Genomic DNA, 25,740 nt, shown 5'->3' with positions numbered 1-25,740 from the left:
AGGGGAACTTTCAGCAACCACCACCAAACTGCGGTTAAAACAGACACCAATGACTCTATTCAGCTCCCAAACCTCAGACAGTTTCCATTTTCTCAATAACAAAGCATTTTTGTGGAGTGAGGTAAGAGGCCTCCATCTGCCAGGTCTAACTCCGCTAAGATTGCTTCAGAGCCCGGCCGAGCGAGGGCTGGCCGGCCCAGCCGGCGTCCCTCACACCAGGACAAAGGGACAAAGCTGCAGCAGGACAGACGTGGAGAGCGGCCTCCTCGGGACCGTCCCACGAATTCTGCTGGGATTTGGTATCAAAAGGAGCCTCGAGCGAGCTCCAACCAGCGCACAGCTGGCGAGTTCAAGAGGCTGAGCAAAGAGCGAGGCTTTTCACTGAGGATGGGCTGAAAGAGGCAGGAGGGAGCCAAAGACAAACGGCTGCTGGTGTTTCAGTGCTCAGCAATCCATCACAAAGTGTCAGAAGCACAGAGCGTTGGGATTTAGAAGCGAACGCAGGCCTCTGAGCACGCGGTGTGGGATGCAGCCTCCCTGCGGGACAGCGCGGCCCGAGGGCCCGTCCACACCTGAGCGGCTGCTTGTCCGAGCCAGAGCAGTTACAGCCTCGGAACAGAAATCAGGAGGGATTTGGGGTTTGTTGTTGTCTTGTTTTGGTATTTGGCAGCCTGCGTGTATCTTGGCATCTCAGCTGCAGGAACACCAAGCACCTTTTGTTTGAAAGTCAGCTCTCAGCTCCTCTGAAAATCGGGCCATTTATGTAGATGCAGATAAAGACACTGCCTCCTGCCAGGACCCCCCCAGCTCTCCCCTCTCTTTAACTTGCCACTTGTTAGTCATCTCCCTTGCCATTCTGAGACTCAGCTCCAGGTTCAGCACATCCCAACCGCCCGCCCTGCCAAAGGATGAGCGAAAGAGAACACCACAGCCTCGGGCTCCCTCGTGCAATAAAGGTAAAGCCCTCGGAACAGCACGGAGATGAGGCCAGCTGGAAAGAGCTTGGAGGAAAAGCGGCTACACAGCACGCAACATCAGGAAAGGATCTTCATGGAGTATGTGAATCTTCTGATCCGTTTTTGGTCCCTGCATAACAAAGTCTTTAAAAAGCAATGCCAGATATTCTGCCAGACACGACAGCAACTGGTGCGAATGGATGACCTGTGACTTGGGCAGGTCAGAACATCCAGGACCCAACTGAGCTTCAACTTTGGTAAACAGCACTGCCAAGGGCTGTTATTCACACCTCTCAGAGCCCTCATTCTGCCTGTGTGACAGAATGCATACAGGTTTTAAGAATCACAGTTCAGAGGGATTAGGAAACACAGAGAATCCATTCCAATTGCATTATTTTAGTCTGGTACATCAGGTTTTATATTTATGAGGACAACAATAAAGATTCCCGAGCAGAAACTGCCCCAAAGCCATTTTGCACAAATTTAATTGAAATTTGCAACCTCCAGACCTGTGCTATTACTGCAATACAAAACAAGAATCAATGGGGTAGAAACAACCAACAAATATAAAAACACATGGAGCAACTGCAACTTTTCTCTCAACTCACCTGCAACCCAACTTGAGCAATGTGCTAACTTGAGAAATTTCACTCCCAAAGATGCCAAATTTCTAACCATTAATCCTTATTTCTGCAGATCAGAGACAGCCTCCCAGCCACACACTGACACAAACCAAGGAGGAGCTTTTTAATGCCAGAAGATATGGTGTATGCTTCCAGCTCTGCCGCTACTTTCCTGACTGGCTCTGCAGAACTTCCTTCCCCCCTAGACGTCCAAGTTTTCCCACCATCTGAAGCAAAGAATACAACAGTTCAGTTGGAAGGGACCTTCAAGGATCATCTAGCCAACTGCAAAAAGGCAGTTCTTCAGTTGGTTTTGTGAAGGACTTTGCATTCCTGTAGCTGTTTCTCCTGTAGTTTTGAAAACATTAACGTTGATCTCCTCGCTATCTAGTTTAATGCCAGGTACCCAGCTGGATACCTGGAGAGCCCAGCTGGCAAGCAGCACACCATCCTTTCCCAGCCGTGACAAAACATCTCCCAAGCCAGCTTTCTTCCTGCGAAGAATGCTGATGTCACATCTCAAAAATCCACACTGCTAATACGAGCCCCAGCGCGAGGTCAGCCAAAGAGGACTTCCATCAGAGATGAGCTCTGCTGGAGAAGGCTCCCTGGAGATCGTAAGAATAGCAACTCAAACCCAGATGGCAACAACGTGCAGCGCACATCTCCAGCAGACGCAGGCACGGGGCAGAGGACTACGCAAACTGACCAAAGGCCACCCCGATTTCTGCCATCTGCTAGCTAGATGCAGAAGCCTGGGCTGAAGGCCTTTGGGAAAGGTCAGGATAGGCTTAAAGGCTCTCAAGATATTGCTTTTGTTCTCACTATTAGCTTCTCAATTCCTTTGTTAAAAGATACGAATCTCTCTGTAAGGCGGTTATTTGGAGCCAAGAGTTTAGATATTATTGCAAAACATATGCTTAAAAGAGACTGGAAATGATGTTGGCAGTGTTACAGAGGGGAGTGAAGCGCAGCTTTGGGTCAAAACAAAAAAAAATAAATCTAAGCTAGTAAGCAATTCCCATGTGATAGTTTGGAAGAGCCAGCAAAAGCTTCTTCTAGAAAAAAAACAATACTGTGAGAACGAAGCTAACAAGAGCTGGCTCTTGGAAAAATAAAAAGGCCAGTAATAAGCCCGAGTATTGCCAACAGCACATATTCAAGAGAATCTTTCTGGGAAACCGGCTCAAGTCATTACGCTGGAAAGCCCTTAGGGACTAGGGACCTTGAGGCTAAATGCTGGCAAATTGCTTCATCAGTTAAGCTGGTCCCAGTGTTTTCTACTGCGTAAGAATAATTTGTTTTAGCCTACAGGTCTCTACAGAGCAACGGGTAAATTCAGGCTGCTTCCTCTGGGAAGGGAAACAAAGCGCTCAGCGAAACCCTGCCCGTGCAGGACGTTTTTAGGTTTCCCACCATCACTGACAACCTTTCAGCCCAACAGCCGACCCAACAGACGCTGTTGGCTTTGCTTTACTCCCTGTGCCCCTCGGTGCCACTTACCTGGGGGGAAAATCACCCGAGCTGCTTCTGCCAGCTCGCCACCAGTGAGCTGTCGCCACAAAAATGCGATGACTGTGCCTCCACAAAAGCATCTTCTGGAGACTCATTCACCCAAAATGGACGTAGTCAGAGCGATTATTCTGATGTAGCTTGTTTTCCAGAGGAATAAGGAAACCTTGCTTTCTCTCTCCATTTCAGAGAGAGATTAGTTAATACATCAGGAAAGAGATACACTGATGCAGAGAGATAAAGGCAAGACTTTTGTTTGAGGTCTTCTATTTCCAGTCCAGTTACTCACAGTTACAGGAGCATACAGAGAGCACAGAAGACAACAAATGCGGTCTCTAACACCAGCAGAGAAAAATCCTGCATTGGCAGGGGAAGTCAAGGCACTACCTAATGACCTCCCTCCTTTTCCAACCCCTTTTCTGATTCACGATGCCTTCTTCCTTCCAATTGACCTAAATAACATGTTCAGGCAGCACTGGAAGTATTTCCGCCTCAGACTTCAATAGTGGCAAGATCTCCACATCTGGAAAGGGTATTTCTCAGGAAAGTCACACCACAGGTGGCTTAGGAGCGCTTTTCCCAGGAGAGGAAGAGAAGCACCCTGTCTTGCCTCATTTCAGCAGTAAGACTTCCTTGCTGCAGGAGAACAAAGGTTGCCCAGGAGCACAGCAAACACACACTATGCCTGTGCCCAAGTCCCAGCTAATCTGAACAATGTGGGCAGAGGATTCAATTACCTCATTTCCAGGTGTGCTGTCAGCATGAGCCATGACTGGCTTGGGATGAAAGAGGAAAAGCTGCTCCTAGCTCTGGACTTGTCTGCATCGTTTATGGTAATTATTGCCCAGCAGCCTGTAATCCTTTAATGTCATATCACTCTCGCAGCCCTCAGTCTCTCCAGAACCTTTTGATCACCACTGCAGAAGAGGCCGAAGGCCAGAGCGCGGGGCCCACCAGAGCAGGAGGCATGCCAACCCAGGCCGCAGAAAGAGGAAGGCAAAGAAAGCCATGGAAAAAGGACTTGGGTGATTCAGTCAGCTTCAGAGCTTCAGACACAAAGCGATTACGTATGCTAGCAGCATCCAAGCACTTAAAACAGATGCATGTCCAAACAATTAGTCTACCTGTCCAGCTGTTCACTCCAGCACAACACCTTTGGTAACATAACAGAGCATTCAACAGGAATCACAGGAATTCAACAGGGGAGAATCCAACCCCTATCACTACATGGCTGTTTCACACAAAGTTTTTTTGATCCTCTCCAAAACTCATTCTTTATCACAAGTTCAGGCACTTGTGATAGCCGTGCAGGTATCTCATGTCTTTGCAGCCCCCCCGCAGACAACTAATCTCAATGTTACCTCACAGCAATGGCCTCCACAGGCTGTGCATCGAGTAAATGAACAAGTAAAAAGTCAATTGAAAATGGACTTGTCAACAAAGAAATGTATTGTGGGGGAATACAAGAAAGAGCTCCAAAGCTGCACGGACTGCCCCACGGACCCTCGGCAGCCTGGGAGATCATTTTCTTCTTTAAAGCATACGCATACGTACAGTTCTTCTATACAGGAGGTTGTACATGATCTGCACCACCTCATTTTCAGGTAACTGGGCTTCAAAAACTAAAGGAGAAAACAAGCAAGAAAAACCCACATGCCTTTGTGCTACAACACGACTGTTTAGTCCATAACAGCTAGTCTGTATCTGTTATCTCTACATTTTTTATTAGCTCATGTTTACTTTGGCTGCACATCCAAGCAGTCATTTAACCAGGGTGAGAGAGGAAAATCTTGGACTCTCAACAATGGCCAAGCAGTTTAATCTGCCGCTGGGGACAATGACTTGACTCCTATTGGTGTTTAGCACTGGCAGGGTCAAGTGTAACATGTGGTGAAGGAAGCACTAGGGAAGCAGATCTGTGGCCATTCCATCAACACTGAGCGTTTCCTTGAGCTATTCAGAGGTCCCTTTCCCCTCCGAGAGCAGAGTATGGCTCCAGCTGCCCAGTCACCTGCACCAGCTTCTCCCCTCGCTGGATTTATGACTTCAGGGGCTGCCAACAGCTCCAGGTTGGACACAGCACATTCCTCTGGCTTACAGCTTAGATGTTCAAAACTCAGTTAGGAAGCTGTTCAGATTATGTCCTTGGCATCGGCCACCAGGATGGTGCTAGGAGCTGATTTATGTTCCCGAGCAGAACCAGCACTGGGCAGGCTGGGCACAAACATCACCCAACTTCTGTCCAGCGATGATTCCAATCAGAAGGGGCTAGAGTTAATATTTATCCATGGTGCTGATTTAAGATTTTTTTGAATTCGTATTTGAGAAGTTCATAATACTTTACATACGAGAACTCTGTAATTTGCAAACCTGGAACCATCTACAGTAATATATTCAGAGCCATATCAGAAATGATACGAGTTAACAGTCAGATTAACCCAGGCCAAACAAAGTCAAAGTGAGATTGCACTAACCACAGGAACATAAAATTCAAGATCTTTATTGCATTGCTACTTGGATTCTGTGTTAAAACATTTCTAAATAACTCTTGATTAAGAGTTCTAACACAATTAGCTTAAACCTAACAGCCATGTCTTTCTGTTTCCTCCCAGAGTAACACTATCATCTCAGCAGGCTCCTGTTGAGTAAGGGCAGAATCACTGGTTAAGACTGTTCTCCATTTAGCAAACACCAACAGACACCAAGTGAGTCACTCGGCAGAGGCAATTCTGCTAGGATGAAATACAGGAAGGTGGAAGCCATGTGGCATTCTTCAGTTTCCCCTTTCCTTTCACAATCAGACCCTTGATATTTTCTTCGACAGGAAAACTGACACTCCCCCTCCCTGTAAACTGCTGACAATCGCATTTTACACCTGGCAAAACCAGTGCAAAACGGAAGGAAGAGAAAAAACAAAGAGCAAGGACTTTTCTCAGCAGCTGCATCTCCCCAGAATGGCACATTTTTCTTTCCAACAGTAGCCAAAGACACACTCTTCCTTCATGGTCAAAGTCTAGTAACTTCACATTAGTCATTACGAGAAATGCCACCTCTTCTCTATTAAACTACAGGACGGAGCATGCTGCAGAGTTGCCAAATCTGGCTGCAGCACACAGGTCCCGTTGGAACCAGCAAAGCTCGTGCAGCTGAACCCCTTTGCTTGCAAACTCTCAGCCCTTGGATTTGAATGTCCTGTCCTTTAAAAGCAATCCTAAACTCTTGGCAGTAACCTGAAGATTAAATACTGGTCAAGTTCCTCTGCCCCCTAACAACCGGTCTTTTCCCTTTCCTGGCTGCAGCTGGTAGCTATTGTTATCGCTGTTCTTTCTGTCTTTTCTTTTACATTTGTTCTGATGACTTCAACAGGCAAAACATTAAGTTCTCTCTTCATTTTTCCAGTTTGGGCCTCAAAATCGCACCGACATCAGCAGAAATAGTCAGTCCTGTAAGGAATGAGGGGAACACAAGCTGTGGGTAGCAGCTCGCACTCTGGGTTGGAAAGCTGAGCACAAGAGCTAGTGCCACCCAAACTGCTTTCTTGTTCGACCACGCCGGGTGCTCGATAGTGGGCACAGCAGTGGATGTCGACCAGGGATACCAAACACCGGAGAAGTGGCTTCCTTATATGAGCAATTACCAGAAATTATGAAACTGTTTGTCCAGTTAAGAAGTTTGGCTTCTATTCAGACCAGGCAGCCAGTCAGTCCCCGGTTTTCTGTAAATATATATATTTGTCTATGGAAACTTTCTGACATGAAAGGTGAGGCAGAGGCAAAAAGGTTTACACTCACGTCTCTCCTGAGGCTCCTGATGCAATTAGGGTTCTTCAAGCATGACCTCATGCAAGCTCAGCACAGCAAAAATCCCGCAGACACGAGCAAGAACCCCAGCAGGCCACCATGAAAACCTTGTGCATCACTGCTGTGATTACCGTAAAAGTCCTCTTCTGGGGAGAGGGGAGCAGGAACCACTTGAGCACTAAGAATAACCAATTTATTCCATTTTCCTGCTGGTACTGCAGAAAACAGCAGGCCACGTAACGGCATCAGCCGAGCTACAACTGGGAACTCAGCAGAAAGCATCTCGCCTCATAGCACAAGCAATAGCGCGAGTCCTGGCTGTGAACTGAACCAAGTGCTCCCGAAAGTGGTGCACTGGGAATTCCAGTAACTTGCCCACTGAGGAGATTTTCCCAACTCCATCATTTTAAGGGCTCACTTCTGTCTTGAAGCTGCCAGGTCCAAAACCTATGACAACATCACTGAGCTTGTTCCCCTCAGAAATCTATTGCCCATCGAACACTGTCTACAGCCACACAAGGCTGTTACTCTACAGGAAAAAAAAAGTGTGCGAGAGCAGGGCAACTGCAATGACATGGGCCAGGAAGGAGACTCCTGCCTTCCTTCCCCACGAGGACCTGGGAGAGCTGAGCCCCCCAGCTGCCGGCTGTGTCCTCGGCCAGTGTGGCTGCTTCAGAGCCTGTTCTAAAACGAACTGCAGTGTAAACAGGAAGCCGAGCTGACAGCAGACGTGCTGCAGATGGCTGCAAATCCTACAGAGGGAACAGCAGTGACCTCCCATCCTCCCCAAGACCAAGGAACCAGCCTGATCCTCAGCGCACGAGTCACTGCTCAGCTCTCCGGGTGCTATTTCAAGGCAGGGGAGGTGCCCAGGTTTTCCATCGAGAGGCACCTCAAAAACACCCAGTATGGAGCAACAGTGGTGCCCCAGCAGCTGGGGCCAGGGAACTGTTCACAGGGCATCCCAAATTCCATAGCAGGATATTTCCGAGCACCACCCTGCCTTCAGTTGTGGCAAGGCTATGTCACCAGCCTTAAAAGTATACAAAATTACAGTCCTAGCTGGGTAAGAATTAAAGTAACGCTCACGACTCTGTGCCTATTAAAACTTCTAAGGAAGAAGCTAGCAAGAAAAGGAGGAAACCCTGCGGTCTCCATCCTAGGAGAAGGGGAAAAAATAGCACAAAAATAAGACAGGAGAAATGGCAGACTTCCCCTTTTCTGCCATCCCGCTGATGGCCTGCCCATCAGGAAGTAAAACCACATTTTGATAAAGCAAACTGGGGAAATTAGGCAGTTTCAATGCCTTTGTGAGCAACATAAAAACATTACTTGTTTCAAAGGCAGATTTTTAAGTTCTAGAGACTCCCGAGGAAATATCCAAGAAAATTCTTCTCAAAAGTGAACAGCAAAGGATCATTTGACAATCACACATTCATGGCAGCTGGGAGAGCTACACATTTCTACCACCTGGTAGAGGGGTCAGAGAAGTACCTGTAAAAGCTATCTTACCCCAACTTCTCCTAAACTGTCCATGGGTGGCCGGTGCTGCCACCAGCTCATCAGACCTAAGGTCTGGTCCACAGCGGCCTTCCCCACGCTCCTATGACAGGTTTTCTGATTTGGAAACATTTCTTTATGATTTTCAAAACAGAGAAACAGTGAACGTATTAAATTCAAATCCAAGTAGAGAGATCTCAGTATCAATGCCTGCGCTACGGAGATAAGTAACCACCAGCATACGCCATCTATTTCAGCTTTGAGTCAGCGCAGAGCAATTCCTCCCAACACGCTTTAACCTAACTGTAAAGTACCTCCAGCATTTCCATGCATTCTCATGAAAGAGACAAAGCAATTAATGTAACCGCAGGTGCAAAATACCTACAGAGCTCGAAACCAAAAGAGAAAACCTTACCTGCAAGAGAGCATATAGCCATCTGAAACCAAACTGCATTCAGTAAAACACATTTTGCAGCGATGCTGAGCTATTTTTCAAAGCCACAAGATGCCAGCTGTGACGTTTGAGCTTTTGTTTAAGAAGAAAAAAGCAAAGGCTGGAGAAGCCTTACCCCATACCTACCCTGGGACTCCCTGGACACACAGCAGCCCGTTAGGGCGTGCTGAACGTTTCTCTGCACTAAGCTTGAGCATTTGGTTTAACTTTACTTCAGAGTTTATTGGTCGGGTAAAGTTTCAGAGCTTTAATAAAACACAGCTTAAGCACTGCAGCTTCACAGTCTGGGAAAGAGGAACGGCAGAAAGGTTTTTTTTTTTTTCCCTTTCTTTTCTTTTAGAAAACGGCATTCGCTGTGCTTCCTCGAGCAAACCCGGTGAAGATCTCCGAGCAGGATCCACCTCGGGCAGGGGCAAACCCAGCCGGGGTCCCGCGGGGATGCTCGGTCCCCCCCTCTTCCCCCAGCCCTCCCCCGGTGCCCCGGGGCTGCCCGTGCCCCCTCGGAGCCCCCTGGCCCGGTTCTCCCCACCTGCTCGGCGCCCCGGGGCCGCGCTCGCTGCTCGCCCCGACGATGGGCAGGCTGGGCACGGCTCGGCTCGGCTCGGCTCGGCACGGCTCCGTATGGCTCGGCACGGCTCGGCACCGCTCCCCAGCCGGCGGCGGAGCCCGGCACTGCCCCGCCCGGCTCGGGGCGGAGCGGAGCCGAGGGGCGGTGAGCCGAGCCGTGCCGTGCCGTGCCGAGCCGAGCCGAGCCGAGCCGTGCCGTGCAGGGGGCGGTGGGCTCGGCGGCACGGAGCCGCCCTGCCCCCGGTTGAAACCGGCAGGGATCAGCCACGGGTGCGCCCCCACGGCACCCGTGGGAACCCCCCGGGGAGGCGGAGGGCGGGGGGAGCACGGCGCTGCCGGGAGGTCCCAGCACCGGGGGGATGCCCCGCGGAGCCCCCCGGGCCCCGGCTCGGCCCCTCCACCGGCGTCGCCCCCGTGGCACCGATCGCCTGCAGGGCACCGGGGATGGCGGCGGCGGGGAAAGGGGGGAGTCGGGGGGGGGAGCAAAGCTCCATGCCCCGGCAGCGGGGAGTTAGAACCGGGGGGGCTGCGGCCATCACAGCCTGAGGGCGAGGAGCCCCGGGGGGGGGACAATAAACGAGCCCCGGGACAGGGCTGGGCCCGCACCGGAGAAGGCCGCGGGGCCCGGGCGGGCGCCGCTGTCACCATGGAGACGGCGCCACCGGCCGCCATTACGTGACGCGTGGAGCCTGCGGCCTAGGCCCTGCCCCGCCCGCTCCGGCTCCGGCTCCTCACGCGGCCGCCGCCGCCACCGGGTTCCCGGTACCGACCCCGTCCCCTCTCCGCCATGTCGGCCTCCTTCAGGAAGGCCGCCAAGTCCGGGCAGCGGCAGCACCGCGAGCGGGCCCAGGTGAGCGCCATCCCCCCGCTGCGGGCCGCGGGGCTCCGGTGCGGGCCCTCGGGCTTCGCTGCCGGCGGCCCCTTCATCTCCTGTCCCGCTTTTCCCCGCAGCCCGCCTCTCGGAAGAAGCTGGGGCTGCTGGAGAAGAAGAAGGACTACAAGCTGCGAGCGGAGTGAGTCGGGGAGAGCCGGGAGGGAGCCCCCCGGGGCTGCACCATGGCCGTGCCCGGCCCTGTCCTGAGTCCCCACACATGGGCAGTGAGACGTGCGGAAAGGCCTCACGCTGTTATCACTGCAAATAATAAAGGAATTACAAGTGCTGTCTTCTGTTTTTAATGGCTGACCCCGCGGAAGGTCCAGGAGGGCTAAGCTGGACAGTTGGACAGCACTTGCTCCTCAACACTGTTCATCTCCAGCTTTGCTGAGGAATAAGTTATGAGGCTGAAGTTGATTGTTGGTGTCCAGCTTGGTACAGGGAGCCTTGGCTGTCATATCACGGTGCTGAGCATCGCTCTGAGGGACTCAGCATCACCTCAGGGAATGCGGACATGGAGAAATGCTGAATTGCTCTTTCTTTTTTTCCAGGGACTATAACAAGAAGCAAAATGCCCTCAGAGCACTTCAGAAGAAAGCTCTGGACAAGAATCCCGATGAGTTTTATTTTAAGATGATAAACACACGGCTCAAGGTAAGAAACTATCTTCAGGTGGGATTACACTGCAGCTCCAAGTAACAAGTTATGTTTTTTAATTTACGAATTAGTAAACAAAATAGCAGACTTACCTTGGTGCTGTGGAAGTTTAAGTGCTATGTTCCATCTGTTTTTAGGATGGAGTTCATGTAATTAGACAACCAAAGGATGAAGTGACTCCTGAACAGGCAAAATTGATGAAGACACAGGATCTTAAGTATGTAGAAATGAAAAGAGTTGCAGAAGCCAAGGTAATGCTTCACTTTTTCAGTTTCCATTTTGCCCAGAATTGTTTTTACTGTAATTTTTTTTCCTCTCCTTTGGGGAGGGGTTGCTGATGGTGATGGATATTGTGTTTATGTTCAGAGAAATCTCGTTCATGTAATACTGGAAATGATAGATGGAAATGTCAGTGGAGCTCAGTATATAGAACCTACAGAAAACTACTAAAAACTATACCGTATGTTATTATAAAACATGGCAATTTTAATGTAAATTTCAGACACTAAACATGTACCTTGCTTCTGATCTGTATAGAGCTGAGGATTATTGTTGCTGAAGCAGGTAGACAGAATCAGTAGAAATCTGACTTCTGTTTCATGCTCTAATGTTGATCCATACACTGTCACTGCAAATAAAGAATTAAAGTCAGCTTGGAATATTCCTTCATATCTTTGCTAATAATTTCAAGGTAATCCTTGAACTGAAATACTTTGAATTTTGTCTGCCATACAGATAACTTACTGTTGTTTTGAAAATTGGTTTGTACATATTTGGTTGGGTAATATCAGGAATTACCTTGACTTGAAAAGAGGCCATGTATCTAAACCAGATGCATTTAAATTTTTTTAAAAAAAGTATTAAAGTATTCAGTTGCTTGTAAACTTGAGAAGCAAACAGGAATTCACTTCAAGGAGACATCATTCACCTTGTTACAAATGTTTGGCAAAACTGAGGTTACCTTTTCTTTCCTGCAGAAAATTGAAAGGCTGAAGTCCGAGCTCCATCTGCTGGATGCTGAGGGGAAGCAGCCCAACAAGCACGTGTTCTTTTTTGATACTAAAAAAGAGGGTAAGATTTAAATAGGCTTTACTGGATTTTTGTTTGTTTGTTTCAGGCTGTGTAAAATGTATAAAGCAGTAATGTTCTTTATTTATGCTGTTATTGTAAAAGATTTTATTTCAGGAATAGTATTTCAGGTGCGCTGTAAATTGTTTTGATACCTAGAGAAGACCTCAGTTCTGCAGGAGCTATGCTTCTGGGGCTCTCTTTGCTGCTGACTGTGCATAAGCTACGTGCTGGGAAGGTTTGCTGAGCATCAGTCCAAGAAGTCTGAGTTTATTCCTATTTTTTTTTGATTTATAGTTGAAGAGTTTGATATTGCAACTCATCTGAATACTGTTCCAGAGCTAGTAGATAGAGTCTACAACCGACCAACCATTGCAACATTGCAGAAAGAGACACTGAAAGGAGCTACTGATCCTGTCCATTTAAAGGTAGTTTGTACTACCCACTATTTGTACTGTAGTCATCTTAATGTATTTTTTTTATATACACAATAAGCACTAAGAAGGGTTCTTTGGACCACTGTGCAAGAGAAAAAAATTGTTGTCTTTCATCATTTTTTATTGGTGAAACAAGGCTGTAGTGGACGTCACTTAACCATCAAGTACCTGGAGACTGCAGTCCAATCTTCTTCTGGACTAATACGGAGAACTTGTTCAGTTGTATCCCAGCTCACTGTGGATTATAAGTCAAGAGTTGTGAAGTTTGGGCCAGAACAGCATGGTATATACTTGATGAGGTAGTTTCCTACCTCCTGCTTACACAATCAGCTTTGGTTCTAATGTTTTAATATCACAGCACTTCTGTCCTAGCAGTAGCTAAGCTTGGCTTTAACACGGTAAATACATCTTAATTAGTTTAGATATTGGGCAGTTCTGTAAGCTGAAGTCAGTATGTGTAAGGTAAAAATAAACTTGTCTTAAACTGCCGATTGGTAAATTTGTAACCTGTTGTTTTCTGAATCAGATGTCAGATAACAAACACCCTGTGGTCCCTTCCATTTTGCCAACTTTTTTGGTTTGGCTTGTCAGTAAAGCAGTTGGACGAGTTGTAGGCTGACAAGTTTTCTCTTCTAAATGTCTGAGTCATATTGTAAGCATGTTGGGATCTGTTCTCCTTAATTTAATTACTTAAATCACACCTGCAATAATACCATTTTTGTGCTGGGAAAACCATCAGCTCTTAGTAGGTAAACATGATCAAACAAGCTGCATTTTGGGAGGCCTCTGTGCAATTTCTAAGCACTTCAGGAATCGGTCTCTGGTCTTTTTTTCCTCTGAATAAACATTTGTGGCTTTTCCTTATGGAGTTAAATTCTGTCTTGCACTCAACACTGAAATTAAGAGGAGTTATGAAACTGAAATTCCAGCTGCTTACCAAACAAGGTTCCACAGCTAAGTTAGATGATGTGTGGTGGGGTTTCTTTGCTTGCTTTTTTCTTTAGTTTGGACTTAGGAGATTAAAAAAAGTGTGAAGAACGAAGTCCTAACTAGAAAACATCTAGTATGAGAATCAAGATGTTATGCAGTTTGCTGAAACCCAACCACAGAACTAAAGCAGAATTGTTTTATATGGCTGAAATGTAAAAAATGTTTGTGAGGTCTCAGAATAGGTCAGCTGTAGACTGTAGCGTCTTGTTCCTCTCTCTTAAAAATGCTTCTTTTTCTTCTCCAGAAATTAGACCAGCAAAGGAAGAATCAGTATGACCTCCTGAAGCAGCGCATTGAGCGAGAAAAGAGCATGTTCGTTATTGCACAGAAAATCCAGACTCGTAAAGATCTGTTGGTGAGGGATTTAACTGGTTCTTTGGATCTTTTGTTAAAGTCACTAGGTCTATCTATACCTGAGTTTCTTTCATTTATACTGATACTTCTAGGTAACTCCTAAAAATAAGCAACCTTCTTTTATCATGGAGAAAGCAAGGAGATGATTCAATGAAGCATTCCGGTTGTGACATGTCTAATGTATTTGCTAGTCCAGCTCTATCGCATCAGCAAGAAAAAAGATTCAACTCTTGAAATGATGTACAGTCTCTTCTAAAGTACTCTTCTTGTTGTCACCTCTCAAGTATTAAAAAGTAGCAGAGGAAAGGAAGCAGTTCTCTAGGTTACAAGATCTTAAAAACCCAGTGACCAAAAAAATTATTTGTCTCAGTGGGGCTTGCTGTTCACTGGTGCTTGTGAACAAAACAGATTGTGCCTGACAGACTAAAGGCAGAAAGAACAGATGGAAATATAATTCCCACCTAAACAGTGGGAAGTGACCATTTTTCACTAATGACTTGTCAATCCCAGACAGGGACTTTAGGATTTTTTTTTCCCTTGTAAGAATGACAGCAGATCGAGTAATTTTTGTTTTTTCTTCCAGGACAAAACTCAGAAAGTAAAGGTGAAGAAAGAGACAACGAATAGTCCAGCTATTTACAAATTCAAATATCAGCGGAAACGTTAACCATTTCCTTGAAAAATTACACCCGGTCTCTGGTTAGAAAGAGGATTCTCCGTAAGAAGAAGTACTGATATACTGCCGGTATCAGTTTGGTTTTCATTGCAGCCTAGTGCTTTGTTAAAATAAATTACTGTAGGCCTGCAGTAGCCATAAATATATTTTATCTAATTAATTGATTAATAAATCAAAGAGTTTGTTCTCTTGGTATTTACAATGGGAAGCCACAAGAGGTGCCTAACTGTTCTAGTAATACGTACCATAAACAATCTTTGAAAAGTCAAGGTCGAAATGAAGAGAGTGGGAGATGGGCTGCACATGAACAGAAACGGCATTCCAGGATCTGTGACTTTCACATCTTGGGCCAGTGGACCATGACATGGCCAAAACCACAAGATTTCAGAACAGCTTTTTTTTTTTTTAAGCTATCTATCTTTTCAAGCAGGTTAAAGTTAAATTATCTTTCTAATCACTATTTTTGCCCCACATCCTGCTTTGATTTCTGTTTTGCTTTATCTGTCTACACAAAGTATTTCACCTAGGAGGTGAAAGGCATTGCTAAGGGGGCGTTGCTAAATTTAGGCACCATTATTAGCCAAAGACTTCGGGAATTATGCTAGAAGCAGGGAATTGCTTCTTGCACCGTACAGAAAAGAAAAAATTCAACCTCTATGAACAATAGCTGAATGCACATTTACCCATATCTGTGATTATTTTCTCCTGTACCTTGCAAGAGGGCAGTGCCCACACTCCGCCAGATTTCAAGTGTGGCTACTAAGTCTGAACAGAGAGGCAATACTGAGATTTATATGTAGGGAGAGACAATACAAGAGCCAAAGGTAGGACAAAAGTTTGTCCTGTTTATGTTACACTTACTGCAGTGCTGGTAGTTAGAAGGGGGGTTCAGCTGAGAACAATGAAGACACAGCCTTGAGTGTCCTGGAGCAGTTCAGGCAAGTCAAGAGAGCCTGGGCGTAAACATTCCTTTTCTTATCTCTCTCACTTGTAGTACAGCTGCCAATAATAAGCACATGCCCATGCAAGATGGTCAGAAAAAAAGTTCTTCTCAAGCCCTTCCCATTCAGGAGTTCTCCTATCTTCCCTTAGCTAACCATGACTAGTTTTTAGGTGCTGAAATACAGCTTCGGTGTGGCAGCAGCAGATGTTGTTGCTGCCATTGCAAAGATTCCAAAGCTAGCGAGAAGTGTGGGGTAATATTTTTTTTTCCCCAGGGAAGCATTCTGGGGAGGGCTACGCTTTGCTCTTAAAAGCAGCTAGGACATTTCCATACGGAACGTGAAGTTTCGCTGCTAACACCATAACACGTCTAGCATCGAGCAGGAAAAAAAAACCACAAACGCTACGCCAAAAAAAAAAGTTTCTCAGAAGAAATCGCGCCCGTAGGAGAGCTGCAGAGCTTTTTTTTCCCCTTTGAAAATTACGTCCCGTCGTTGGGGGAGAAAGCGAAGGGAAGCAGGGGGAGCCCGGCAGAGGGCAGCAGCGCCCCGCGGCAGGGGCCGGGCTCCCCCCGGCCACCGGTGCCTGCTCCAGCAGGTGCCCGCCTGGAGCTGCGAGCCCTGCTCCGGGGTTAAGGGAACCACCTTGTTCCTGCTGCTGCTGGCAAAAGAATAGCCAGGTTTCGTTATTTTAAGGTTTCTAGACTCCAAGGCTACATAGAGCAGCGAACAGAAGAGCAGGCTTCGTTTCTTTCATGATTATTTTTTAGTAAACCTGAAGATTTTGTAAGCATAATTTCTTGACCCTGAAAATTTAAGTTGGCAATATTCAGAGGAATACAAAAAGCAAGAGGAATGAAAAGCACAGTAGATTTAAAAAAATAAAATAAAGCTCACCTACAGTTTTGGGACTTTTAGTTGTTTTGAAAATTTACACCAAGTTCCCCAATACACTGGGGGTCTTTGAAGTAAAATCTTTGCGATTTAAGTGAAGAAGCATTTGATCCTTATCCCTGATTAATTTTACCTACATCGAGAGAGTTGCTGAAAAGGATGGGAAAGGCAAATAGCAATTCCATGGGAAGACACTGAAGGAATTGCTGCTAGGCAGGAGCTGAAAAGCAGCAAGGGGAAAAGGAACGGCTGATGCCCTGGTGCTCCAAGTGCCTGCTGCGCTCTGATCCCCTCGGTAGACCAAGTGTCGCAATGGACACAAATGACCTAATCCCTGGAAGAGAGCCATCACTTCCCAGTAAAGGGGTGAGATATTATGGGATGTATCAGGTAGCTGTGAGGCTTTGAGCAGTCCTCACCATGGCAAATCCCAGGGTGAGTGCCATACCGCTGGTTCTGGAGTGAGTCCTCGTCTGCCGGCCAGCATGCAGGAGTTGCAAGCTTTTGGTAAAGATGCAATAACTTCATGGTCTCTGCAGGATTTACAGAGAAAAATTGGTGCCTGTTCTGAGTTCCTTTTCCCTGGGAAACTATGAATGTCTTAAAAAGAAACTCCAGCACTGTTACATCTCAACAGACTTCTTGCTGGACCCTGACTCCAAAAGCCTAGGTACAAACCCAGCCACCCAGCAGAGCAGCTCATCATTTTGTGGCCACAGACTGAAAGGAGATGCTGGCTCCTGTGGACGAACACATCACCGACTGCCTGCAGGACTTTGTGGATGCTGACCAGAGAGCTTCCACCTCAACAGATAGGTCTGACCCACACCTACTGCCCCACAAAGCCTACCACCATCTTTTCCCCCCACAAAAATAAACTATCTCAAAGAGCAAACCCAAAGTTCTCTTATAATGATAGACATCCAACGCCTGTCTTTGTGTTTCACAGCAGTGCTGTAGCTCAATGTCCAGAGAAACATTCAGACAGTTACTGCTGAAAATGGCATCACAGATTAAATGCTATCTTTTGGTGCCAAGACCTTTTTTTTTTTTTCTCTGGCAGCCTGAAAAAAAAAGTCCACGTATCAGGCAGGCAGTACTAGAAACATCTTACAGGCCTATCATGAGACTTCATCTGGGTCACAGTATGCAGGCTGTCCAGACTCCAGCAAGATTAATTAACACTGGGCCAGATGAAAGAGCTGCTAGGATGCAGCGGGGCAGTGGGTATGCCTTACAAACAGGACTAGGTCTTGGCTCTTTCAGCCAAGCAAGGTAAAGGCAATACGTGTGCCTTAAGAAGCAAACAGTATGAACACGCGTATGGCAGTGAGAAGACCTGTCACCAACACAGGTGTGTTGGAACTGCCCAGGAATAAATTTGGGCTGGAAATCATGTTTTCTCAGAGCTCTGGAAAAGCCTCTGGATAAGCAAGAACATCATTTGTGATGAGGGCTACGGGACACAACTGCTTGGGTCAGCCACAGGCCCAGCAGCTCACCCTGCCCTACAGGTCACCCACCAGGACCTCGCTCCTGATGACACCCAAAGCCCTCAGCTTGGTCCTCCTAAAGCACTGAAATGCTTCTGCAAGTGACTGGGAAGAGCCGGTACCTGACCCAAACCCAACACCTGGCCCAAATCCTCTGCCCACGTGGCCACAACATGAGACCTGAAGAACCCCGTAGGTTCCCACCACCCTCTAGCGGGGCCCCAGTGGGGAATGACCAGGACAGCCCGCAGCTATTTTCTGCTTGTGGTAATTACAGTATCAAAGGCCAAACCAACAGGTTCTTTAGCAAGGAGATTCCCTGCAGCTTGCAAGATACAGATATCAAAATACCCCACAGATTCACAGCCCAGGTTCCAGGTGACTCAGGATAATATTGTGCCGTATAATAATTTCATGTAATTCCTTGTTCATGCTGAAGAACTCAATTGATAATGACTGTCTATAAAAGTTAATAGCAGGCTACATTAAAATGCTTGTAGGATTATCTCTAGGCAACTGTAACAGTATATTACTAGCAGGAGGCCTATCAGCAGCCCTTCAGCTTCAAGGTTTGTTTGCCGGAGGTCCCAATTTTGGGGCCTGGAGCAGACTGGGGAGCAGCACGGTGGGGTCTCACCCTTTTCACGGCAGCAGAGCCAGCAGCCGATGTGCCCGTGGGGCTGCTGAGGGCTCTGTGACAGCACTGGTGCTCTGCAGCATCCGGAGGGATGCTCGGACCCCAGGGCCCTGCTCTGAGCTCCCAGCAAGGAGGCTCCCATCCCACCACCCCACCATCCACACCAACCGGCGCATCCCGCGCAGCATCGCCCACCTTGCACCCAGCCGCCAGGCAGGATGGGGTCCCTCGAAGCTCCCACACTTCGAAGCTGCTTGGCCCCATGCCCCATCCAGGTGCTGCTGTTGCAGGACGGTGCTCCAGGCGCGGGGACGTGGGCATCCCCAGCTGGCAGGACCGGCTGCCCCGACTGCCACCAGGCTCTGCTGCCCCACGGCGAGGTTCAGCTGAGGTGACTGGCCCAAGGGCACCGAGGAGAAGAAGGTGGAGGAGCTCCTCGCCCAGCAGGAGCGGCTTCGCAGCAGGGAGTGGGAAGAACAGGATGTAAATCAGGAAGGACTAATTGCTGCTCCACACGGCTGGCCAAAACCTCTCCTTTCCAGAGGCTCCTTGCCCACCCAGGCCATCCCTGCCTGGCTGAGGCATCGCCCCAGTGCCTGCACGCAGCCCCCGCGTCCCTCCCCGAGTTCAATTACAGAGGGATTCACCTAAATACAAACCTGCTGTCTCTGCTGGGAGAAGCCCGGCATAAGAACAGGCCAAGCGCTTCCAAGGTGAAAACAGCAAATATTTGCTTTGCCTTCTCTACAGTTACGTACCAGGAGCTTTCAGAGCCTCGAGAGAAGCCAGGTGAGCAGCACCGCTCTGAGCAGGAAGGAGCCCATTATTTAGTGAGAACATATTCCCAGGACGTCCCTGGCTTGGCAGACCTAAAGACTGAAATAGTAACTTAGTGCATATAGATCATCATTTACCGAAGCACAAGCCCTGATGCACCTTTCTAGGGAAGCTCTAATTTATTATGCATTGTCATTAGCTGCAGCAGGCAGCAGGGCCTTCATTAGAGCTAGAGTTAAGGTCTGTTTTGGCTGCCTCATCAGCATCAGTGAACTGCGTCCCTGCGAGGTTTGATACAATTTAATTAACCTAATTAAAAGCTCTGATTGCAGAGATGATTGGGGTAGAGCCAGCAGCAACTGCATATTTATAACGAGCTGGAAGGTGTGGGACTGGAGCCAAATGATATGCATCTCTAATGAGCTGGTGCTATTGAAGTGTGGATTTGGAACACTAACATTTATTTTTGGCAACAATGGCCAGTTTATCTTCATGATAGAAACGATCACAGCTTGATCGCAGGGAGCTCTGCACAGCGCTCCCCAGGCCTCTGCAGCCTGGGGGGGAGCCCTACCCCAGCACCCCCAGCTCCCCCTGGCCTCCAGCACGCTGCAGGCAGCCCCTCGGGGTGCACTAACCCCTAACCACAGCCCTAGGTAAGGCAGGTGGGAGATGCCAGCAGGATTCCCATCCCCGCCACCAGGCTGGGCTCCCGGCACAAGGGACCCAGCACCATTACACCAGGCACCCAGCAACCCCATACCCAAATCCTCTGCAGAGCACCAGCACCCAGACCTCAAGCAGCACAAAAAAAACACCTCTCCCCTATGCCTTACCTGATCCCAGCACCCAGGGCAGGGGCTTTAAAGCTTCTGCTGCCCTGGCTGACTGGGCTGCTGGGGCTGGTGAGTGCCAGCACCTGGCCCTGCTCCTCCCAGGAGGTCTGCGAGCTCCCTTTCTCCTCCTGTTTGAAGACAGAGATGTGGGTTGTGTGTCCTGGTGGGGGCACCCTGCCTGTCCTCGTCCCTGGTGCATGCAGCACCCGTCGTGTTCCTGGGCATCGCTGCTGAGCCAGAGCCCCTCTGCCCCTGCAGGACAGGCAGCGAGGTGGGGGCTGAACCCCATGGGTGCCCCTAGCACCCACGTCCCCAGCGTGGGGTCAGGGTGCTGCGGGATCCCGGGGTCAGCACGCCCCGTGGCAGCAGCAGGCCGTCCCTCCGAGGTTGCCGAGCCACTTGGAAAATTTGATCCACGCTAATTATGCGGAAAGGAGCCCTTCTGATAACGAGGATGAAATGGAAGCATAGATAATACTCATCTCTGAGTGCCATTAATCTTTAAAACTGGAACAATAAGTGAAAACACTGCGGGGCATATGAAGCAAGGTGTGATTCACATCTGCTCCTCCGTGGCCGCCGCCTGATTTATTGGCGCGCGGCGATTTTCCTGCACAGTTTCAACAGCGCTGCGTTACATAACACCACGGACTGTTTTGCTTGCCTTTATCAATCAAAATACCTCCTCCGTGTCCTTCTCCCCCACCCAGCCCAGGAGATCCCCAGTCAAGCTCCCCAAGCCCCCCTGCAGACGCCTCCCTCAGCCCACCCGATGCACTCCCGGGACAGCAGGGACGAGGTTCCTGCGCTCCCCCTGTCCCCTGCCACCCGGCCATGCCACATCTATCTTCATGTTTGATGCCTTTCATTTTCAAATGGCTCTCTCTGGGATTTGCTTTCTTTTGTTTAAATTGTGGATTTGCCGCAGTGACCTTTTCGCCGGCTCCGAGGAGAGGTGGGCAGCAGCTTCCCATGGCAGCCCCACGAAGTCTGCTGACCTGGGGCTTTGAACAGGTTCAAAGCCTTGCTTGCCTCTGCCTTTTGGCCATAGCCCTCAACAGAGCCTTTAGATGGATTTTTTTTTTTAACCCGCTTGCCTGGGTAGACATCATCAGAGACATTTCCCCTCTCAGGCTTTTTAATATTTACACTGACTTTGTGAACAGATAATATATTCCACTCTCTGCTGCCTTGAAGAAGCCGGCGCTCCTTCTCGCAGCGCAGTCGGGGGAAGCGGTGGCTGCCGTGCGCAGGCTGCCCTGGAAGGCCAGGTGGAAAGGTCTGGGGGGATGCAGAAGGCTCTGGGTCACTTCTGCATCCCATGGCACTGTCCTGGGGCAGCCCTGCTGAGCCCCCATCTCCTGCTGCAGCGGAGAGATGCTCCTTAAAACCTTCCCCCGGTAGTGGCTCAGCCCAAAGCTGACAGTCTGGCTAGCTGGAAGACAATCCGAATGCAGGCTGCTTCTGAAAACTGGCCCACAGATTCCCAAGCACCTTGTAAAGCCTGGCCCTGGCCATAACCACGCTGAGATCATATGGATGCTTTCTAAGTGGCACTAAACCAGGAGGGCAGCCAGCAGCTCGCAGCCCAGAAGTGTCATCAATGTATTTGCAAATGTTCATCCATAACTTCGCTGATTCCAGACCAGGAGTCCAGGAGGGATGGCCAGGTCCTGCCCGCTGATCGCCAGGATGCTGCGATCAGCTGAGCTTCACCCAGGGAGCAAAGCTGAGGCCAGCAGCCTTGGCAGGACTTTCACCTCCCTGGGCTGCAGTGCTGGGGGAGAAGTGCCGAGGGAACGATGCCACCAGCACAACCGTGACCTCCAGGGCGGAGAAAGGCAAGGCCTCTCCAGTGCTTGGCATTTCCACTCGGGCGCAATCTCCTTCCTCGCCTCTAATCTGGCGAGCACCTCAACCACAGAGCCGCGTGAGCAGGGCACAGCCAGGAGCGGTGGATGGAGGCTTCGGGGAACCACTCCCCAGCACAAAAAGCCTCCGGGTGAGGTACAACGTCCCATCCCACCAAAACCCAAGCTCACTGGGGCAAAAATCCATCCTCGCTTTTGGAGACAACAGGACAGGGCCCCACGGCAGGAGACGGGCTTGCTCTGCCTGCCTGCTGTGGGCAAGGCAGAGCTCCCTGCTCCCTCGCAGTGCCACAGGGCTGCTCGATGAAGAGGAGAGGCCCAGGGGGTCGCAGAGCCCCTGGCCAGGTGGGATGGCTGCAGAGGTCCCCATGGTGCTGCAGAAGGGACCTGGGGGCTTCCGCAGGGGGCAGGTGGCCCGAGGTGGCCCTTAGGTGGGCCAGCGTGTGACAGGGGCGGTGAGGCGCACAGCTGCGCGGGGGGGTCACATTTTTTCAGTCCTGTGTTGCCCCAGCAAACAAATGTCCCAGGATGCAGACAATAATGTTTTTATGAGACTCTAAATTCTAGCCTCAAACGCTCTTTGTAGTGGACTAATAGCCAACACGTGGCCCTTCGTCTCATGCTGAACTTTTGTGGTCCTGCAGGGGAAGAAAAGGCCCTGGTGAGCATTTACACTGAGCACTTTGTTCTCCCAGATTTGTAGAGCAGGGAGAATAATGTATTGAGACTCTCAGCCCGTGCCAGTTTGGCTTCATTTGTCCTTCTGAACTTGCCCTGAGAGATAATGTTTCCTTCTAATCTGCTGCCGTCCACCTACAGCAGGGACCCAGCGAATAATTCCCCCAAACAAGCCTTTATTCTTAAGGCCCTATCTGGCCCTAACCCCTTCTCCCCCTTACAGAGTAATTGTTGTGTTCATTACATGATAATAGCCCGAGCTGTATTCCAACCCACACTTGCCATGGCCACACAAACGAGGTTCAGGCCGTGCGGCTTTCAGGGGAATGCTGCTCATTTGGCATTATTTGAAGGAATGTGCCGGGCATCCGAGCACCAGGCACGCTCTCCTCGCCAGCCTGCCTGCGTCAAATCGCCCGTCAGATGCGGCGAGAAACCAGCACAGCCTCCAAAGAGCCAAGTTTTTTTGTTGTTGGTTTTTTTTTTTTTTTTTTTCCACACGTGATAATAAATGACTGTTGTACTCCGGTGGGAAGGAGGCCCAAGGAAGAGGAAATGCGACTCGTAAGTCTCCGGTTAATGTAACAAATCTTTTCTATTCTTTCCTGCGCAGGTACTTATGTCACCCTTTCACAATGATATTTTAATAAGCCTGTGTAAGCCTCACAAATTGCCCTTTATATCTGTAGGAGATGGGAAGCTCCAGGGGATGAGCAATGTACACGGCGAATGCACAGGAAACCCATTATCCCGCCTGCTCCTCCAAGTTGCTCACTAGGTGCAGCCGAGAAGGGTGCCGGGGGTGCCCCTCTGAGCACCCCAGGGAAATATCCCTGGAAATATCCTCTGCTGCAGGGATGTTTCAGCAACACCAGCCCCGGCTGTGTGGTGCCTCGCTGGACAAAGCTGAGCCAGGGGCAGATCCTGTGGCCAGGCGCTGAGAAGCGGCTTTGGTCCTGGCTCTGCTCGGGGCTCAGGGTCACCCTCCGATACCTGCCTGGAAGGCTGGGGAAACGTCTGCCGTCACATTCTAAAAGCCTAAACCACGGCGTTTTGGTGTTCCCTTGCTGCGGGGAACCTGCCTGCCCCAAGGACCCACTGCCATTTACTGCCCCCTAACGAGCTGGTGGCACCGACACGTGCACGGCATGCGAGTGTCACACCACGCATCCCAGCTGCCCAGTTACTTGGGGTGCAGGGTGAACACCTGCACTCATACCCGTACGTGCACACGCGTGCGTTTAGGAGCGTGCAGGCAGGGGATGGGCGCTGGGCGCAGCCTGTGCGGGCTGCTCCCAGACTGGTCTGTGTTGGGCAGGGGGCTTCTCACCAGAAGGTGAAAGAAAAAAAATAAAAGTAATTAAAAAAAAAAAAACAACACCAAAAAACATATTAATGCACAAGCACACATGTGCAAAACCACGCAGGGATCCATCACACGTGGCCACACAAGATTTCTGACATCGCAGAGCAGTGGTGAAAAAGCACAGAAAGGCACAGGTAGAGCATTGGCTTCCTCAGTCCGTGCTCAGCACCGCAGCCCCCTACAAAGCTCTGCCTCCCCAAACCTTCCCCTCTGCACGGCTAACCCCTGTCCCTGGGGACGAGCCCCTGCCCCACTGCCGGGGCTGCTCCCCAGCCACAAGCAGAGCCACCGGCGTGCTCAGGACAGCCTGTTCCGAGAGAGCGGGCGCCCCGAAAACCTGAGCGGGATCGGCAGTGTCCTTTGTGTATCACGAGGCTGGGCTGCTGCCAAATTCCTCTGCACCCACTGCCTCCATTAAATGCGTCAATCATTTCTTGGCAGCCCGAGCCCCGGTGAAGAGTCGAGAGGCAACTTCAGACGGTTGGGCTGCTTTCATTAGAAGGTGAAAAACACACGCTGAGCACAAGCAGAGGCTGAGCTCTGCCTGCACGGGGAGCAGGGCTGCGGAGCCCTTCCTGCTGGGGAGGGGAAAGCAGCAGCAGAAGGCAGCCCTCGGTGCTGGGAAGGGGCTCGCAGCATCCCCCGGGACCTGCTGTGGCGTCCTCCCAGGTGGCAGCGCTGGCAGCGGGGCCCTTGGGAACAGAACAGGAAAGTCCGGGTGACTCAAAGGTTCCTGGCATGGGCGCAGTGGAGCCAAGTGAGAGCAGCTGGAGGAGAGCCTGCGGGCAGGGACCCACCGGGGCAGCTGGGGACAAGGGGCTGGGAGCACCCGTGGGAGGCCGGGGGTCTGGGGACAGGGCCACCGGGCAGCGATGGGTCCTGTGGAGCTGAGAGCAGGAGCTGCAGCTATTCCTGGTCCAGAGGAAGAGAAGGGCGTTGCAAACCCCAGCCACTGCAGGTGGCCTTAGCAAGCGTACAGCCCCCGGGGCACCGCACTCTGCCCAATGGTCAGGGTCCTTCGCTGCCACCAAGCCAGGGCCAGCAAAGTGCCCCCCTACGTGCCCACACTGCTTCCCGGGGCTCCCTGTGAGCCCCTTCCCCAGGGCCGAGCCCCCACACGTGGCCGAGCGCCGCGCTGAGCCCACCCCGGCAGCGCTCATTTCCACGCCGGCTGCTCCTCGTCCCCCCTTTGCCTCTTCCTCCTCACGCACTCACTTTGATCTTCCCTCCAGGGGCTTGCTGCTAAAAATTAACATTTCGTGGACGTCGCTGCCCATGGCTTGAGCAATGACTTTCCTCCTGCAGGTAGCAGCTCGCACAGCTCCCCGGGGACCCTCGTGCTGTGAGCTAAGCCCAGGGGCCAAAACCCTGCAGGCTCCTCGCACCTCGTTCTGGGATGGGCTGGGACCTCTGCCTGCGGCGTGGAGCTGAAGCTGGGAAGCTGTGGCCGTGCCCCAGTGTCCCGGCTGTCCCAGGGCACGGGACGTGAGGACAGGCTGGGAGCCGGGCGAGCCCAGCCTGGGAACTGTCCCCTCTCGGCCCCGCCGGGCGTTGGGGAGGGAAGGATGCAGCGCCCGGGGCCGCGGGGTGGGTGCAGCAGGAAGTCGGGCTTGGCGAGCTGGGTGTGGAGCATGTGGGGATGCTTGTCTGGGCTCCCGGAGCATTTTCCAAACACTTTAATTACAGTGATTTATATGGCAAAAGTGTGGGGGCGAGAGCTTGGGAAAGGCATTAGCAGGTTTGTTCCGAGGCTCTAATCAGAGGACGGTGATGTAGGGC

At 50.3% G+C, this 25,740-nt stretch overlaps 2 protein-coding genes across 4 annotated transcripts in view; one reads left to right on the top strand and one right to left on the bottom strand.

The window, feature by feature from the left end:
* The window catches only part of FHL3 (four and a half LIM domains 3), a 28,398-nt gene extending 18,861 nt beyond the window's left edge, over positions 1-9,537 (bottom strand). Inside the window, exon 1 of one of the 3 annotated variants that reach the window (XM_048073244.2) lies at positions 9,375-9,537. The gene's annotated coding sequence lies outside the window, so the exon portion shown is untranslated. Of the gene's footprint in view, positions 1-6,882; positions 6,994-9,374 lie in introns of those variants that run through there. The other 2 variants (XM_048073242.2, XM_048073243.2) reach the window with 2 other exon arrangements.
* A 435-nt stretch (positions 9,538-9,972) lies between these two features.
* UTP11 (UTP11 small subunit processome component) lies at positions 9,973-14,683 on the top strand. The gene is made up of 8 exons (XM_048073245.2): positions 9,973-10,262; positions 10,364-10,425; positions 10,838-10,940; positions 11,081-11,194; positions 11,921-12,014; positions 12,309-12,439; positions 13,683-13,793; positions 14,376-14,683. The coding sequence occupies exons 1-8, from the start codon at positions 10,200-10,202 to the stop codon at positions 14,457-14,459; spliced, it is 762 nt and encodes a 253-aa protein (XP_047929202.1). The 5' UTR covers positions 9,973-10,199; the 3' UTR covers positions 14,460-14,683.
* Positions 14,684-25,740: the final 11,057 nt, after the last annotated feature.

This window comes from Anser cygnoides, chromosome 24 (assembly GCF_040182565.1).
Source record: "Anser cygnoides isolate HZ-2024a breed goose chromosome 24, Taihu_goose_T2T_genome, whole genome shotgun sequence".
NCBI lineage: Eukaryota > Metazoa > Chordata > Aves > Anseriformes > Anatidae > Anser > Anser cygnoides.
Note: the sequence above shows the minus strand (reverse complement) of the source record. Positions and strands in the feature narration are given on the sequence as shown.